Genomic DNA, 17,212 nt, shown 5'->3' on the forward strand with positions numbered 1-17,212 from the left:
CAGAAGACTATAGTGCTTTTACTGTTCCCATACAGCTCCATCATAACTAGACTGGTAAATACATTATACAAAGACTTATTTCAGCCACCCCGAGAGCAGCTTTTATTATGAATCTGTTTAAGCAATGAAGTTATGAACATCAGTTTTATATAGAGGAGATTCCATGCCAAAATTATAAATACATCAATACATACAGGGATCAATAAATACAGAAATGAATAAATAGATGAATAGATAAATACAGAAATGTTGAAATAAATAAATACACGGACATTTATTTATTTATTTATTCATTCCTTATTTTTCATTTTGGCATGGATTATCGTCTATAGTGTTACTAGTCTCGTTTGAAAATTAATCTTAAAAGCATCACTGTAGCGGTATTTCTCATTCCCAGTACAGTAGCTGTAATTCATGCAATCTCTTTTTCTGTGTTATTCACACACCAATTCTAGGTGGCGCCTCCACGATCACTAATCCTGCATGTGCTTCTCTGCGCCCCTCTTGCACGGGTGGTGCTCTTGCATTGTTTTGAAGGCGGCTCTGCTCCTGCGCAGCCCCTTTGACAATCTGCAGGGTCTGCGCAGACTCTGAGTCCAGAGATGCGTCTCCTCTGTTGTCAGATCCGGCTGCGGTCACGCAGGTTGCCGAGCTTGGACAGGGTGTGCGCGCAGACCAGTGTCGTTAAACGTGGGACCTGCGCAGACTCTCAAAAGGCTGCGCGCCATGAACGCGCCCAGCGGCTTTGGAATTGAGCATGCGCATTAGAAAGCAGAGCCGGTGGAAACTGGCGCCATTTCGGATCGGCGCGGTGTCAGCATTGCATAGAACACAGCGCGCAAAGAGCCAACATGGAGAACCCTGCCATCCAGCTTCATAACCGCGTCGAGCCGCCCTCGCTTCCACAGGGAGGCCAGCCAAGGATACGCGCCGAATCATCCAGGCACGCCTTCTGCTGGGACGCTTTCATTACAGCTCCGGACAGAGAGAGGGCTGCTTTGTGTACCTGGAGAGAGGTGGCTGCAGGCGCTGCTGATTTGCCGAGACCAGTCTGCCACTAAAACCAGTGAAGATGGACGTCAGTGTCTCCGTGTCGTTCTTTCAAGAGCAGCTCGCCTCTCCCGTCGAGCGCGCAGTGAAAGCGGCTGTAGACTCCGTCCTGCGGGAAATTACTGAAGTTGTCGGCAGCAGATTCACTGAGTTCCGAGTGGAAATGACTGCAATGAAGAGAGAGAATGAAAGTCTGAAGCTGAGATTGGAAATATCAGAGAGCGAGCTGAGAGCCGTGCGAGGGTGTATAAACGCTGCAGATACAGACATTAAACAGCCTTTCATATTTCAGGGTAAGATTGATTTTATTGTGCGGTATTGCTCGGTCAATCCAACACCTCAAACCACCTTCTACTGGAAAAGTCTTGGTTGGAATTTCTCTTAAGAGACGTTTTAAAGTGTTTGGTGATTATAAGCGCGGTTAGTAGCACAGCTCTGCCCTAATATTGGTTATAAGGAGTCTAATTGAGGCGTTGTGTTGTTTTATAGACTATAGGAAGGTAGTGCATCTAGCCTAGTCTAATTCATATTGAAATAGCTATTCTAGAACTAAAAGTACTATACTGGTAAGTCTTAACCAGCCTGTAATTAGAGAGGATGAAATGGTATCCTCATGGTAAAGCGATATCTTGTATAGAGCCCCTACTAAAACAATAAATTAATGGATAGTCCTACAGTGTAAACTGTACTATAACAGTGTGTATTATTAACAATGGACAGTGCTACAGTGTATATTATACTATAACAGTGTATTATTAACAATGGATAGTGCTGCAATGTATATTATACTATAACAGTGTGTACTTTGGTGAGCTGATGGTAAACAGAATTAGGAAATGATCGCTCATTGTTTCAAACCCAGACATTTAGTAATCCAGGTTATTCTTTATGAGTTTGCTCAGGATGCATGCAATAGGGATAGCCACACCATTACAAATGTATTGTAATACTACAAGGGATGTGATTGGATTTATATCTACAGTTCACGTGACACTGCACAAGCAAGCTTCCAGTTTTGTTACTAATGATTATTACACAGGTGGAGTTTGTACAAAAAAAAACATATTGCTGCACTTTGAAAGTGAGAGTTGTGTAAATCACTTGTTTAAATGAAACTGCTTTGAGAATAAGCAGGCTATCCTGCTGCAGCCCCTTGTCTGTTCATTGTGTCTGACACATTGAAACTTGTATTCTGTGTTGACAGTTTCCATCCAAACCGTTATCACAATACAGCGTGAGTTAACAAAAAGCCATTCCTCAGACACTGTGCTGAGACTGCAAGGCTCCCCGCTTGGTTTCTAAGCGTGTTTGCAGTAGAGAAATGGATGTTTGCATTGGAACAGAGCGGCGCTCATGATGGTGATTGACAGGGAGGTATAAGTGGATGCAATGCTCCAGTGAGGTACAGCAGCTGAGAAAGCCCAGCAGGGTTGAGTCTTGTTTTGTACAGGATGTAGAATAAAAAGATGTTCATATGAAAATGCCTTTTCCTTCACTTTGTTCATAGGAACACAAACACAGTGTTATCCAATGATTGCAATGTAGAATAACAGGAATGGGATCAATACCAGAATGAACCTAAACCACCAAACTATTATACCAGCTCACCCCTATACGAAATAACTGAGGAACAGTCACTGGAAATGCAAGCTGCACATTATTGAGCACAGCAGTCTGGAGGGGTTATTTTGATACAATCCCTGATCTAAGCAGCCAGCACAGAAGGTTGATAGGAGTTGAAATAAATATTTGATCATTGCAAAAGTATGAACCATGGCATTGTGGGTAGGGCACTAGGGTTAGATGTTCTTCATTCTTTCAAATTTGAAAAATTAATTTCAGCTTTAATTAAAGGCATTGCTCATCCCTCTAGCACAGGTATTTTAGAAGGAATGTTGGATCCAGCCTGATTCCTAGCTCAGGATCCTGTAGTATTTGGAAAAGTACAAGATCCCATAGGCTATCATTCATGATTGGTATCTATTGGGCAGACGTCCAGCGAGTTCAAGCAGGCACTATAGGGCTGCCTTTGTCCTCCTGGGAGCTCACTGCCACGCTCCTGGTTGTGAAGAGGTGATTGGCTTGGTTGTGGATTAGAGGACCCCCTCTGTTCACCTCAGCTGTTGTGGGGTTTCCTGCTGGAGGGAAAATGTGTTTTAATGGGGAGTTAAAAACCGGGTAAAGTAACTGGGCGCACTGTATTAATGTAAAAATAAATAATTAAGAGAAATACCTCCTCTTTGACCCGAAGACATCTCTCAGTAGCATTCCGATACAGGAATGGCTTTGTAGAGGAGCCGAGCTTGTAACAAAGAGTTGGAATTTTATACAATTTTGTTTTCCCGCAGATCCCAGAGAGAGTCATGCTATCCCTGAATCTGATGCACAGGAGGAGCCAAAGATAGAAGCAGTTTCCACACAAGAGGAGTCCTTTGAGCAGGAGTGCTGTGCAAGTCTAGTGCAGATTACAGAGCTGCCGTTTGTTAAAGATGAAGAGGTCCCTCAACAAGAATGTGTTCCTATCAAAGAGGAGTTCATAGAGCAGGAATGTGTCTCCATCGCAGAGGAACTTCCTGCTGAAAATAATGCCTGTACACTTGAAGAGAACTACAAGCTGGGATCCAGCCTGTGTGATGATTCTCCATCTGAATGTGAACTGGGATTTAGAGGTAACCCTACAAAACAAGCAGCATTGAGCTGCCTATTCATCTTGCAGAGCCTGCTACTGAACACCAGCAGTGTGCTTCACATTCATATTTTAACCAAGGGGAGCTGCCCAGCCACTCTGTCAACAAGGACATAACTGTGCTTGCTCCTGAGGCAGCTGCTAGATGTGCAGCCACTGCCCCGCCTCTTTAGAATGCTGTTAGATCAGCGGTGTCCAATCACGCTCCTGCAAGCCATTCCACTCCACATTGAACACGTTCACTTCTATAAAGTGCTGCTCCTGTGCCTGGATGGAGGTTTAATTGGTTCAATTAAACAACTTAGAACAGGGTTGGAACAAAGAGCAGGAGTGGAAGAGCCAGCTCTGGACGCCCCTGTGTTAGATCTGTGCCTTTCCCCATTCCTGGTAGCCTGTTTGCAGTTTGCTGCTCCCACAGCTTTACAGAGCTGCAGGGATCACATGTCCATCACTTGGTGATGTCACGTCCAGTCGGGTTGCTTAGCGTCTCCAGAAGAAATATTTCAGTAGAGAATTTCAGTGCAGAGTATGCAGCAGCATCGCCAAAATGAGAGTGAACCCATATTATATGAGAATGAAAACCAACAGTCTATTTGCATTCCTTACACTTTATTCAAATACAATCTCATTTTTAAATGCTCATCTCACTGCAGCTATTCCAGGGACTCTGTTTGCTCGCAGCACCACATTTCACACTTGTGCATCTCGCAGTAAGCATTGCTGGGTTATTATTGTCACAGTACAGTAAGTACGTGTGTGGAGGGGTTCTGTACAGCAGACATGCGAATCAGTTTCAGCTGTGAGGGGGAATCTGGGAATTGTAGTATTACCGGATCTTTGTATGATTTATGTGTAAAATATCTGTAAAGAGAAATTTGTTGTGGTAAAACAACCTCCCTCCAGCCCTACATAGTTCTACATGCTGTGTGTCTTCAATACAGGCAGAATAAAAAGGCAATGTGCAGTACGTTGGATTGCAAATGGGATTTCTCTTTTTAGAAGCACAGCAAATATTAATCATCAAAAGACAAATTAAAATATTACATTAATAGCAGTACTATCACCTCATTTCAAGCAGCCAATCACTGAACTGCTCATTTACTTGTTTTCAACACACAGACACTACACGGGGACGAAGTGTTGGTGTGTTTCCAGGAACATCTCATTAAAATAGTCAGGAATGTTATGACATAGCCATGGATTTTTCCTGGCTCCCAGCTTTGACCTACATTCCTGAATATGGTGATAGTAAAAGGAGGCTGAGATGAACAGGAGTGATATGAAGTGGATCTGATTGAATTCTCTCAATACACAGTCATCAGAGTTCACTAGTTATCATGTTTATGACATGAAGCCCTGCAGAACAGTGCATGTGGAAGAATGCTGTACAATAACCTTTGTCTCTCTTCTCTTTCTTTAGCTTCTAAAGTAGCTGAAGGAGAACATGACTCCACTCCATCACCCCAGTGCAAAAACACTTCTAGTGGCAAGCTACAGTGCAAGAACAGCAGAGAAACAACAGCCCAAGGAGAGTATGTGAAGACATTGAGAACTCACTCAGCTAAAATCCCTTCTTTACAAGACAGACCCCCTCTTACTGTGGAGAGTACAGAGACGCCACATTCTGCATGTTTTAACAGTTTTGAAACCCAGGGCAACTTGAAGACCTTGCCTTATTCTATTAAGGGTGGGAAGAGTTCCTGTCAATTAGACGTTCCTGAAACTCACACGGGAAATCCCTCTGGAGGGACTACATTTTCCTGGGCTGATTGTGGGAAGTGTTTCAGTCATATATCACTGCTTAAAGGACACCAGCGCGTTCACACAGGAGAGAAACCTTCCCACATACAGTACAGTGATAAGAGTTTCACACCAGAGTTTCATTCACACCAGCGCATTCACACAGGAGAGAAACCTTATCACTGTTCTGTGTGTGGGAAGACATTCAGAAACATAGAAAGCCTTAAAAAACACAAGGTCATTCACACAGGAGAGAAACCTCATCACTGTGCTGTTTGTGGGAAGAGGTTTAGCCAGTTAAGAGACCTTAAAAGACACCATCAAATCCACACAGGAGAGAAACCTTATCACTGTGCTGTTTGTGGGAAGAGATTCAGCCAGTTAGGAGACCTTAAAAGACACCATCAGATTCACACAGGAGAGAAACCTTATCACTGTGCTGTTTGTGGGAAGAGATTCAGCCTGTTTGGAAACCTTAAAAGACACCATAAAATTCACACAGGTGTGTAATCCTCTCCCTGCAATCTTACAGGACTCGAGAACATTCTCAGAATTGCAGACACTTGGGGACACCTAAACAACAGGAGAGCATTTGACTAAATATAGAAATATTTACTGAAAACAAAAGAATAAACCTGCTTGATATATAGGGTCAGCCCTAACCACAATCTGTTCAGATCAAAAGCTCACGGACCACAAATATGAGCGAGTCTTGAGTCTTGTATTCCTCATGTTGTTGAGCATTGGCATGGTGTTCTGTCACATTAGTAATGTATTAAACAGATTGTTATTATGAATTCACGTTTCTCTTGCTTTTCTCATGCATTGCTCAGACTCTTGCAGTGGCTTCTGTGGAAACTTCCTCAATACCAGGTTGAATCTGCGCTACCTCAAGACACAGCACAGTGTACCACAGTTATCATGAGGGCAGCGTGAAGTGTAAAAACAATACTGTTTCCAGCAGGGGGTGTTATTATTTGTAGTGTTTTAGATTGCAAGGCTGTGAGATTTTAAACAGCAATCTCACATGACTGCGTGGAAGTTGAAATCGGGGGTCGAGGATTTATAAACTGCAGAATCAGGAACAGAAGACTGAACAGACATTTTCAATACTTGGAAATGGGAATTTTAGCAACAATGCCTGCATCTTTTGTTTGAAGTAGATTATGATTAGCTGCACTGCAGCTTAGTATACAGCTCTGTACTAAATCCACAAGTCTGTTGCAATTGACCCACATGGTTCTCATTGCTGGCTTCATCATGAGCACTGGACACTGGGAAATGTAGTTCAGATGCCATTTTAAAATCTCAGAACTACATTGTCTTTAATATATTTCTGTAAATGATGTGTTCTATACCACTATCTGTGCAGTGCTGTTACAAACAATGCCAGCAGCATTCATCAGACGAGCCTGCTCAGGCTCTCCCCCAGATTTACAGCCTAATAAAGTCAAGGATACCAAATGTGCTTCCAGCAGTGGAAGATGCTATTGATAGTGATAGTGTTGGAGTGGATGCACAAGAGGCTGTCCCTGGAACATCAGGTATCATTCACTACAAAATGAGTATTCAAATCCATTCAAAATGAGAATTTAAATCAATCCAAAATGAGTATTGAAATCCATTCAAAATGAGAATTCAAGTCAATCCAAAATGTTAATTCAAAATGAGAGTTGAAATCAATCCAAAATGATTATTCTAATCCATTCGAAATCAGAATTCAATTCAATCCAAAATGAGTATTCAAATCAATTCCAATTGATCGCTCTGTCGCTGTGCTCTTTTTCCCTGAACTACAGACTGTAACGATCTTATTCTGAAAACAAATAGTTTTTAAAAGATATCTTGAACTTTCAGCTTTTTTTTTCTTTTAAGATGTGGGTTGCACCCCCTGTGCAGCTGTGTGATCAGTATTTATAAATGCATCTAGATTATTCCTGCCATACCTTTCTCTCCACATAAATCTGTCTAGGTCTGACAGTATCAGCTCTTCTGTGCCTGTGTTGTTTTAAATGGTTTGTTAACACAGGTCCAGTAGTTGTCCAGTTGTAAACTGCAAAGTCAGTTTGATAAGTGACCGGGTATTACACAATGCAACCAGGGTCTAGGCTGGGGCTACATCAGTTTCCTAACAGCAGTAAAATAGTTTGTGTAACAATAAAGCCGTGTTGTAAGTGTGATTTTACTAGAGCTTCCTTTATGAAGTGTTTTGGATGTTCTCAAGCTGGAAACCCTCTTCAGTTTTACTTTCAAACTGGTATAGTGATTGTTTATAAATACTCCAGTTTAAATGTAGCTACCTAATTAATTAGTGATACTGATGAAGGGACCGAAAAAGATATCAAAGCAACAACCCCCCCCCCCCCCCCCCCCCTGCAGTTTGCAGCTAGTAAAAAGAGGAGGAAAGGACAGAATGTTCCAGCACACAAATAGGTTGGGTCAGATGTCCAGGGGCAGTGGGGGATGGGAGAAGAAGTGCAATGCCTGTTTGACCATAAAATGCTTGGTCGATCGTAAATTCCAGGCTGAAGTCAACATAACCGCAACGGAGGGGGCAATCAAGCCCCGCAGCTGTCCTCCATTGGTTGAGTATATGAGTTTAGGGGGTAGGGAGGAATGAATTGTCTGCTGCGTGCCAAATCCTGATAGGAGCAAGGGATTTTATGTAGAAACTATATAACCCATGTACATGCTTTACCCCGGTAGAATACACTAGTTACTGATGGAGTGTCTGTTATTCTCCGGAGCTCTCTGTTGTTTGATGACCACTGCAATAAACCTTTGATGCAATGATCGGTGTGATTAGTTGTCTCTGAACATCTCTGCACTTCATTTTGCGACCCTACACTGATATTAATCAGAAACATTTTGTATGAACGTCTTTTCAAATCATAGAGCTCACCAGACAAGCAGCTCTCAGATTTCAGAAACGTTGTGGACCCAAATCCCACCCATGTGACAGGAGCAGTGTTAGTCTGTCAACGTCACTCTGTAACCCTATTAAATAAAATACATTTTTAAATATGAATTCTAGACACCTTGCAAAGCAAAATCAAACAAGCTCTTCAAAGTGTGTTTCTCTTTTGCTTTTAATTTTAATTGCATCCAGGCAATCTGACCATTTGGAAACTAACCATATGTGACGAGGTCCTTTACAACTTTTAGCTTGAACCTCATCACCCAATGTAATCCTGATGTTCTTAATCATGTGCGGACAGACAAACATACAGGCACACACACTCATACACACTGTAGGAATCCAGATTTCATCTGAGACAAGAAGAGAAACACAAGCTAATAAAGATAAAGTCCAGTATAGTCAAAGCCAGTGTCTTCGTTGGACCACAGATAAAGAAGATCCTGGAGTGCAATGAATTCCCCAAGAAGCTCACTAGTAAGGAGAAAGTGGCTTGGAACAGCTTTGTCGCAGTGGTTCGGGGCTTCCTGGGCAATCACAAGGCCGAAAACTATGTGGAGCTGGTTGAGACTCTGGTGAAGAACTACAGCACAATGGGCTGTAGGATGTCCCTCAAAGTCCATATCCTTAATGCTCATCTTGATAAATTCAAGGAGAACATGGGTGCGTACTCGGAGGAGCAAGGCGAGCGCTTCCACCAGGATATACTGGACTTTGAACGCCGCTAGCAAGGACAGTATAACAAGAACATGATGGGAGACTACATTTGGGGGCTGATTCGTGAAAGTGATTTACAGTATAATCGTAAATCTCGAAAAACTACTCACTTCTAAATCTTTTGTAGTCATTTTTGGATTACTTTAGTATAAATACATGTTAATTTGGAGTCATATGTTGTTTTTTTCTGACTTTATGTGAACAAAAAGACACACGTTTGCCCGTTTTCCCATTGGAAATAGTGATCTTTTGAAATATCACTGTCCTGGTCACAAAAGCAAAGTTTGTGGGGAATAATAGCCATTTTCTATACTTTTGAGGCATAAGCAATTAGGAAATAACACTTACTACCCAGGAACAAAAATTGTGTTACATAGTGTAATATGAGAAACCAGGTAGAACACATCTAATACCGAAAAAAGACAATCCATATATGATATTAGAAAGAAACAGTGATTAATACATATACAATAATATGAGAAACCAGGTAGAACACATCTAATACAGAATAAAGACAATCCATGTGTATGAGATTAGAAAGAAACAATGATTAATATAGAAACAATTGAAAAAAATGAAGTATAAAAATGACCAAACCTAATTGTGTTATAAATAAATTCAACGGCAAAAACTGTGTTAAAGTAACATTAAGGTTTGGTTGCAAAAGTTCAAATGGTTTGGAAATTGCAAGATAGCAGCGCAGTTTTAACTCTGCACCCTTTTGTGTGTCTTTTTTTAATATACATAGTAATTGCAGTGCATGTATATTGATCGTGCTTTGATCACTATAAATAAATAAATAAGGAACAAAAACTGTGTGAACTTACCTCTCAGGAGTAAATCACTGCAATGAAGATTCTGCTGAAAATTCACTGCCACAGACATTATGACATCACTTTTCTTTATGATGTCACCTTCATGTCAGTGCCGAACATGATCAGCACTTTTCTTTTGCCATGGTGCTGAGCTTCTAAACAGATAAGTGCATTTAAAATGACTGTACTGGGCAAGGGGAGGGGCCAGTCATCTTCAATACAGTGAATAATTATTCATTTGAAATATCTGCAATGCAAGCTTGTCCTGTTGCTTTTGTTGCTCTTTCTCTGCTCTGCATACCAGTGATGCCCTTCCACCCAGCGTGCAGATATACTGTGCTGCTTCACTGATTTCATTCAGTGTGTGTGAGCAAGGATAATATTGGTGATACCTTTTTATTAATAAAAAAAATACAAAAGAGAATGACATTTTACAATCAAAACATGTAACTTAAGGGACCCAGTGCTTTTTCAGATACCATTTTTGGGATAAAAACCTATCTCCTTCCTTCCTTTAAACTTTATTGTTCCTGAGTGGACAACTTTGATGTTACAACCACTTCAGGTAATAAAACGAACCACGTGGTCAATGATATTATTGGTTGATAGGAGGGCTGTAAAACCTGCATCAGTGTGTAATTGTTTCTGCTCATAGGTTCAGGAATAAGGGCTGATGTCTAAGAGAAGCTGTATTAAATCCCAACATTGTATTGTCTTGTTGATTCTGTTACGACCTGTGCTTAGGGAAAATGGATTACTCATCTGTTCAACTGTATTGAATAAAAGATCTTTGTTGAAATCTACAACTGAGTTCGGAGTCACAATAATTACTTATACTGACGGATGCATGAAGGAAAAAAAGAACACTAACTAACTGTAAATCAACATGCTGTTTTTAGCATTGCTCAGTATTTTGTTGTATAATTAATCAATCGTTAATCAGCACACAGAAGGTTTAAGTGTACAGTCAAGTCTCATTAGAACTCAGATTACGCAGTTTGACTTTCTGTACCTAAGATCCGTACACATGCCTGCTACACTGGGCAGTTTAGAAAAGCAGCACAAATACGAGCATGGACAATGCACACTGCAAAGCAGCACAAATACAAGCATGGACAATGCACATTGCAAAGCAGCACAAATACAGCGTGGACAATGGACAATGCACATGCACACTGCAAAGCAGCACAAATACAAGCATGGACAATGCACATTGCAAAGCTACACGTGGTGCAATATCCAGTCATTCTTGTCATAATACAGGCATGAGACTGTGACAGGGATGGCTAGGTGGTGACGTCAGGCCAGAAGCAGGAACTGAAAAGACTCAGGTAAGTCGGGTGCAAACACGCACTATGGCGCTATTTTTATTTACATGCAAAAATAAAAGTTTAACACAAAACATCTGAGCAAAATAAAACAGTTAAAAATAATCATGAGCACATAATAATACAAATATAGATCAGGCTGGGAAAATCTCTATCACTGATCCTATATTTAGATTCAGTTTCGTTTTCTCTAACACTCCTCTAATCTCCATCCACGTTCCTCCTCCTAATATCCACATGGAACAGGGAAAACAGCAGCCTTTTATATTGGTGACCATCTCCTGATTAGCAACAAATTAACCAATTAAATAGAGTATCTTCCCCACCCATGAGCCAAACAAAACAAAAACACACGGCTTCTCACCATCATTTAAATACCCAATAACAATAAACAAATAAGAAATAATACAAATGCACAGTGGCGGGGGATACCCCATTCTAAAATAAACAAACACATCTGTTTCAAATACAACACAATCATCCGTTCTAAACAACCACAACACATTTACTTCCCTGCAGGGCTTTGCCCCGCCCGCTCTTCATGTACAGGGCTCCTTGCCCTGTTACAGGGACACTATCATTTTCCCTTCAGTTTAGAATTGTGATGAATTGATCAGACAAATCCTCCAGGCTGCTGCCCAGTAAGGACGGTGCAGTCTTGTCTCTGGGATGCTAAACAGTGGGGTCGGGATACTCGTTCCCATCAATTTATTTATTTTCAAGTTAATAAAGGTTTAAAATGTTAAATCCTGAAACTCATTTCCCACACTGAGTTATTGATTTCTCCTGACTCGTCCATCAGATGAGATGCAGAATAGTTTCCTTTCTGCCTATTCCCGCTCCCAGGCACTGACTGCATTGACAGCCCGGGTTAAACTGACAGCAGAGAAGCCTCTTGTGACGTGTCCGCGTCACCGCCCACTTTCTAACACAATCACAGTGCAAGAGAGTTGAAGTGCAATTTAACCATTTAAAATGCATGCTCTTAAAAGTGATACACAAAACAGTAACAAAGGTACTCATAATGCAAAGCTAACGTTTTTATCTCATGAGTGAAAAGTTGCATTGAACATAGTATTTAGAATTTGTGAATATGCTGGTGTTTTTTCATGGTTCCTGAGTGACTGAAAGTCTTCCCACAGTCAGAGCAGTGATATGGTTTCTCTCCTGTGTGAGTTCGCTGGTGTTCTTTCATGGTTACTGAGTGACTGAAACTCTTCCCACAGTCAGAGCAGCGATATGGTTTTTCTCCTGTGCGAGTTCACTGGTGTTCTTTCATGGTTCCTGAGTGACTGAAACTCTTCCCACAGTCAGAGCAGCGATACGGTTTCGCTACTGTGTGCATTCTCTGTTTTTTTTTTTTTTTTTAAATACCCTAACTGGGTAAAACCTTTCCCACAGTCAGGACATTCTCCACAACCCGCACTCACTTTAGCTGCTGGACTAGAACCTGGAAAATATGAACAGGAAAGAAAGTAAGAGGGACTGCTTGTAGGGTTAAGGTTGGTTCATACTTCAGACTCCAACCTAATTTGTGGTTGGAGTCAAAGGTCTTGACAGGTTGGAATTACATCTCACACACACTCTTGCGACGTGCATCTTTTTTGGAAAGCCATACAGCCTTTTCTCACACGGCTGCATACTGACATTGCAGGGGTTCTGCACCGGACGTATCGCATTCATTTATGACAGATGTATGAATCAACCCCTAAGGCATGTGGCTAGGTGGAGGAGTGGATTAAAGCATGTGAATTGCAGCTGTGGGGGCTTTCACTGGATTACACCAGTTTAAAAAAGTGAAATTAAATTTAGTTAAACTAGAGCAGCCATTTCTAAAAGAACTTTGCAATAGACTTAAACCTTTGCGGTCCAATGTCGGATTAGGTCAGACATCATCGAAAAGACGTAAAGCACAGGTCTCTAGTCGTTTCTCTGGAAAAAGCAGAGAAAACCATTCAATGGCCGAGTGAGACCGATAGGTGCCGAATGAAACCAAAAAAACAAAACAAAAAAAAGGGCCGTGTGAGCAATAGCCCTAGCAGCTGCACCATACAGAGACAGGCAGACATAAACAAAGGAGATAACTGCTTCTGCATCCAGCGCTCAAAGAATATCACAGACATTTGCAGAGCTTTGAGATGTTATAGTAATAAAATAATGACTTGGATCACATTATTGAGGAGTTTGGTGATAAAATGAGTGATCAGGAGAGGATTTATCAGTATGCACGTCTATAAAGAGGTATGTGAAAAACACAAGGGGTGGGGCTTGACTAGAGATACAGTACTGATGTCGCTTAGAATTGCAATGCCCTTTAAACCAGTTTTACTAGAAAAAAAAATGAAAACAGCGCATGTAAACTAAACAGCACGTGTGAAAATAAATTGGACCTGACATGCCTGACAGGCGCTGAATAAATGGACAGCTAAGGGTTAAAGTTATGTGTAAAAAGTTGTCAGGATGTGAACAATGAAAAGAAATGACAGGTACGTTATTTAAACAGCTGTAGCAACACGTGGGGACGTTGTCACTGTATATTCACCTCCCAATGTCCAGAATGCTTTTGCTCACATAACTAGCAATGTGATCTTCAGGAGCTCTAAATAAGCGAAGCCCTGTCTGGACATAAAACTGTAGCCTGGGCTCTGCAGAGCTCTGTTACAGCAGCAGTACAGGAACAATGTTAAAGCACATGAAAATAAAGTGTCCTGTACATACGACATGTGCTTCTACTACTGGTGCTGGATCTAGTGTGGAGGAGGTGGGGCCAGACAAACAACAATGCAAGTGAATTCCTAGGTGAGAAAACTCCGGGGGTCCATTGCAATAAACTGAAAGCAGCGTACTAACTGGGGATGATCCCGTGGTTAGTACAGAGCTACGTACTAAACTAGTATGCAAGTTAATACCAATTGCAACGAACTTGGCAGCTGAAGACAGTTCCCAGCTGCGTGCTAAAAATGATCTCAATTGCAACAAACCCAAAATAACTGCTGCTGCCCTCTAGAGGATATCAAGTACGAGACTAAGTTAGTCTAACCCTTTCTATAGACTATGATTTATAGTACAGTACTAAGTGAAACAAATGTGACAAACCCCAAAATGTGTTGACAGCTTTTGTAACTGAACAATTCATAATCACAAATCCATACCGTGTACCTATATTTTACATCAGAAAGACAAATTTACTTGTATATAATTTATTTTTTTTTTTTTATATCAGGGATGTCATTGCAATATATTCTTTTAGTGTTGGAATGAGTTTCGTGACATTATAACAATACGGAAAATGATACTCCTACTTCTAAATTACTTCCACAGCGGAAAAATGATCCAGAGCAAAATATTATAATTACAGCTGGAATGATTCATTATAAATATCTGAAAATTGAGAATATATTTAAAGCCGTACAGTAATTATGTATTACCCACATGGAATGGAATTGCAATATTTAATATATGAGTAATATATTTTTAAGTTACATATAACAGGCTATATGTATACTTGTGTCAAAGTATGCTTTTAGTAGCCAGTGCTACATATTAGTAGGCTGTAGCGTGCATGGGGTAGGGGTCAGGACTGGTAGGTGATACAACACAAGAATACTGATTGTGTTAGCTACTGTAGTTACTGTGCTGGGGATGGATTTTCAAAACGTAATCTGGATCAAGTTATCTGGATTTTGTAATTGAGATTCCTTTAAAATCCAAAAGAATTTCGTATTATTTGTAATGTGGATACAATTAAACCAGCAACGGCATTTTTTGGAAAAAAAAAACAGATCAAAACAATCCAGATAAAAGAAATCTGGAAAACGAATCCAGATTAAAAGTTTTGAAAAAGTGGCCCTTGGAAGTGCCAGTTTCAATCTCTGCCTGTGAAACACATTTTTTTTTTTTTTTTAAATTAAAAATAAATAAATAAAGAACACCAAACAAGTTTGCCTGAGTTGCGGGGGTGGGGTCTCATTTTGATTAATAAATAAATAAATAAAAGCACGCAAGGGCAAATACACCCTTCAAGTGTGAAACGTAAGCACGAATAAATCAAAGTAAATAAAATAATTTCGATGCTTAGGTTTCGTAAAGAAACTAAAAAACCCACACCTTTAAGAAAAACCACAGGCCATGCACCAGTTTTGAAAATAAGTCCACTACAGGAATAAAAACGCTCTTGTGGAAGAAGCCCTAGCATTCTGCAATGTACTCACTACTGCATCTGAGAGCCCTAGGATGGACAGACTGTCCCGTTCAGGGGCCAGACTCACAGTTGGAGTCTGCTCGGTTCTGGGAGTCAGAGTGTGGCTTTTGCCTGACTGAGGAGATCCATGCGCAGTGGGATCTCCCAGGGCTGGCCTTGCAGCAGCTGGCAGAGGTTGTAAAACTAGGTTCTCCTGGGCCATCTGGGGGCCACCTGGAGAACTGTTATCTGGTCTTTCCTGACCTTCGAGGAAGGCAGGGAGCAGCGGTATAGGTGGGAAAGTGCTAAAGGCGCTATGGATAGGTTAGAGATTTGGACTCTAGCACTGTTTGAATAATTGGACTGCATAACATTTCTGTAATAATGCAATCAATGCTCTCGCCCTCTAATCAAAACAGACCCTTATTGTACACCGATGCAATTATGTTTGCATATTGCTTCACTGTTTATATACATTTATTTATATATAGGGCTTCATTTGGTCATTTAATTAATTTGTTTCTGTCAAACGTCTTAATGGGATTTTAAATAAGCCAAGCCTTCATTTTTCATTTATAAGAAGAACCTACAAACAAGATAACAGTACAGGATAAATATTTTATGCTGGACACACTATTACAATCGTTATACTGTTCACATTAATAAAGACAAGTCATTTCTGCTTTGCAATGAAAAACACTTCCATTTTAAAAGCCCATTTAGTTGTACTACAGAAAACCAGCATGTTTCTCAGTGCGATTAAATACAAGATTGGCTAAAGAGGATCAACTACATTTAAGAACAGTAGAAAAGCCAAAGTAAACAACGAAAATCAAAAGATAGTTTATAGACATATGCGGTAATTTATAGAAAAACTAGTCATTTAAAAAATAAGTTACAGCACTCTCTCAATGTTTTTATTTTAATGTTTAAACTATATTTTGTCAAAAGTTTAAAAGTTTACTTTAATGGAATCTAGCACCCATAATTACGCTACACATGTACGATAATATCCATCTATTGTGACACTGAACATTTCTAATGTTATATACAGTACTTTAGTTCTTCTCTCCCTTGGTATAATCGGGTAGGAGTGGCAGTGTGAAAGGGGCTTATATCTGTATCTTAATCTCACCAGTAGTGAGTCTTATCTTGAACTGGCTGGAGTGGTATAGAAAAAGCAAATAGCTAGTAATGTAACCTACATGCTCCCTCCCTCCCTCCCTCTCAACCACACTGTAGATATCACACAATCTAGAATGACAAATATCACAGCTACTGGGAGTCACTCACCTGCTAGACTGCATTCTGATTGTGCGCGCATGTCTTCCTTTCCACCTCCTTATTTGCTGTTGGGATAGCCTTCCTCTCCAGCGCCTTGCTCTCTCACGCAGATTCTCTCCAGCACCACGCTACACTCCCACAGGCATGCAGACTCCAGCTCAGGGATGTTTGGTTTTAAGTCCTCGGATTCTTCCTTCCCTGGTTCCATGTGGTCAAACTCTACTTCAGGGGGCTCCCATTTAATATGGACAATTTCCAGCACCTCCTCTTGTTTAACAGGAAGGGGTTCTTCTGTCTGAGCAATTTCCAATTCATTGTGCTCAGCTTTAATCTCACAGACCTCTGGCTGACTGCTGTCACATTGCATCTCACAGAGCTCCTGTTTAATGGGGAGGGAAGCCAGCCCAAAGAACTCCACTCTAAAGGGGAGAAGTTCAGGTTCAGGGAACTCCTCTCTAATCTGGACAGATTCCATCTCCACACTGTCCATTGCAG

At 40.8% G+C, this 17,212-nt stretch overlaps 1 protein-coding gene across 1 annotated transcript; it reads left to right on the top strand.

The window, feature by feature from the left end:
* Positions 1-431: 431 nt before the first annotated feature.
* LOC121320146 (zinc finger protein 566-like) lies at positions 432-6,401 on the top strand. Its single transcript, XM_041258409.1, has 4 exons — positions 432-1,343; positions 3,399-3,719; positions 5,157-5,856; positions 6,320-6,401. The coding sequence occupies exons 1-4, from the start codon at positions 1,073-1,075 to the stop codon at positions 6,399-6,401; spliced, it is 1,374 nt and encodes a 457-aa protein (XP_041114343.1). The 5' UTR covers positions 432-1,072.
* The last annotated feature ends 10,811 nt before the right edge of the window (positions 6,402-17,212 follow it).

The sequence above is a fragment of the Polyodon spathula genome, chromosome 8 (assembly GCF_017654505.1).
Source record: "Polyodon spathula isolate WHYD16114869_AA chromosome 8, ASM1765450v1, whole genome shotgun sequence".
Lineage (NCBI taxonomy): Eukaryota > Metazoa > Chordata > Actinopteri > Acipenseriformes > Polyodontidae > Polyodon > Polyodon spathula.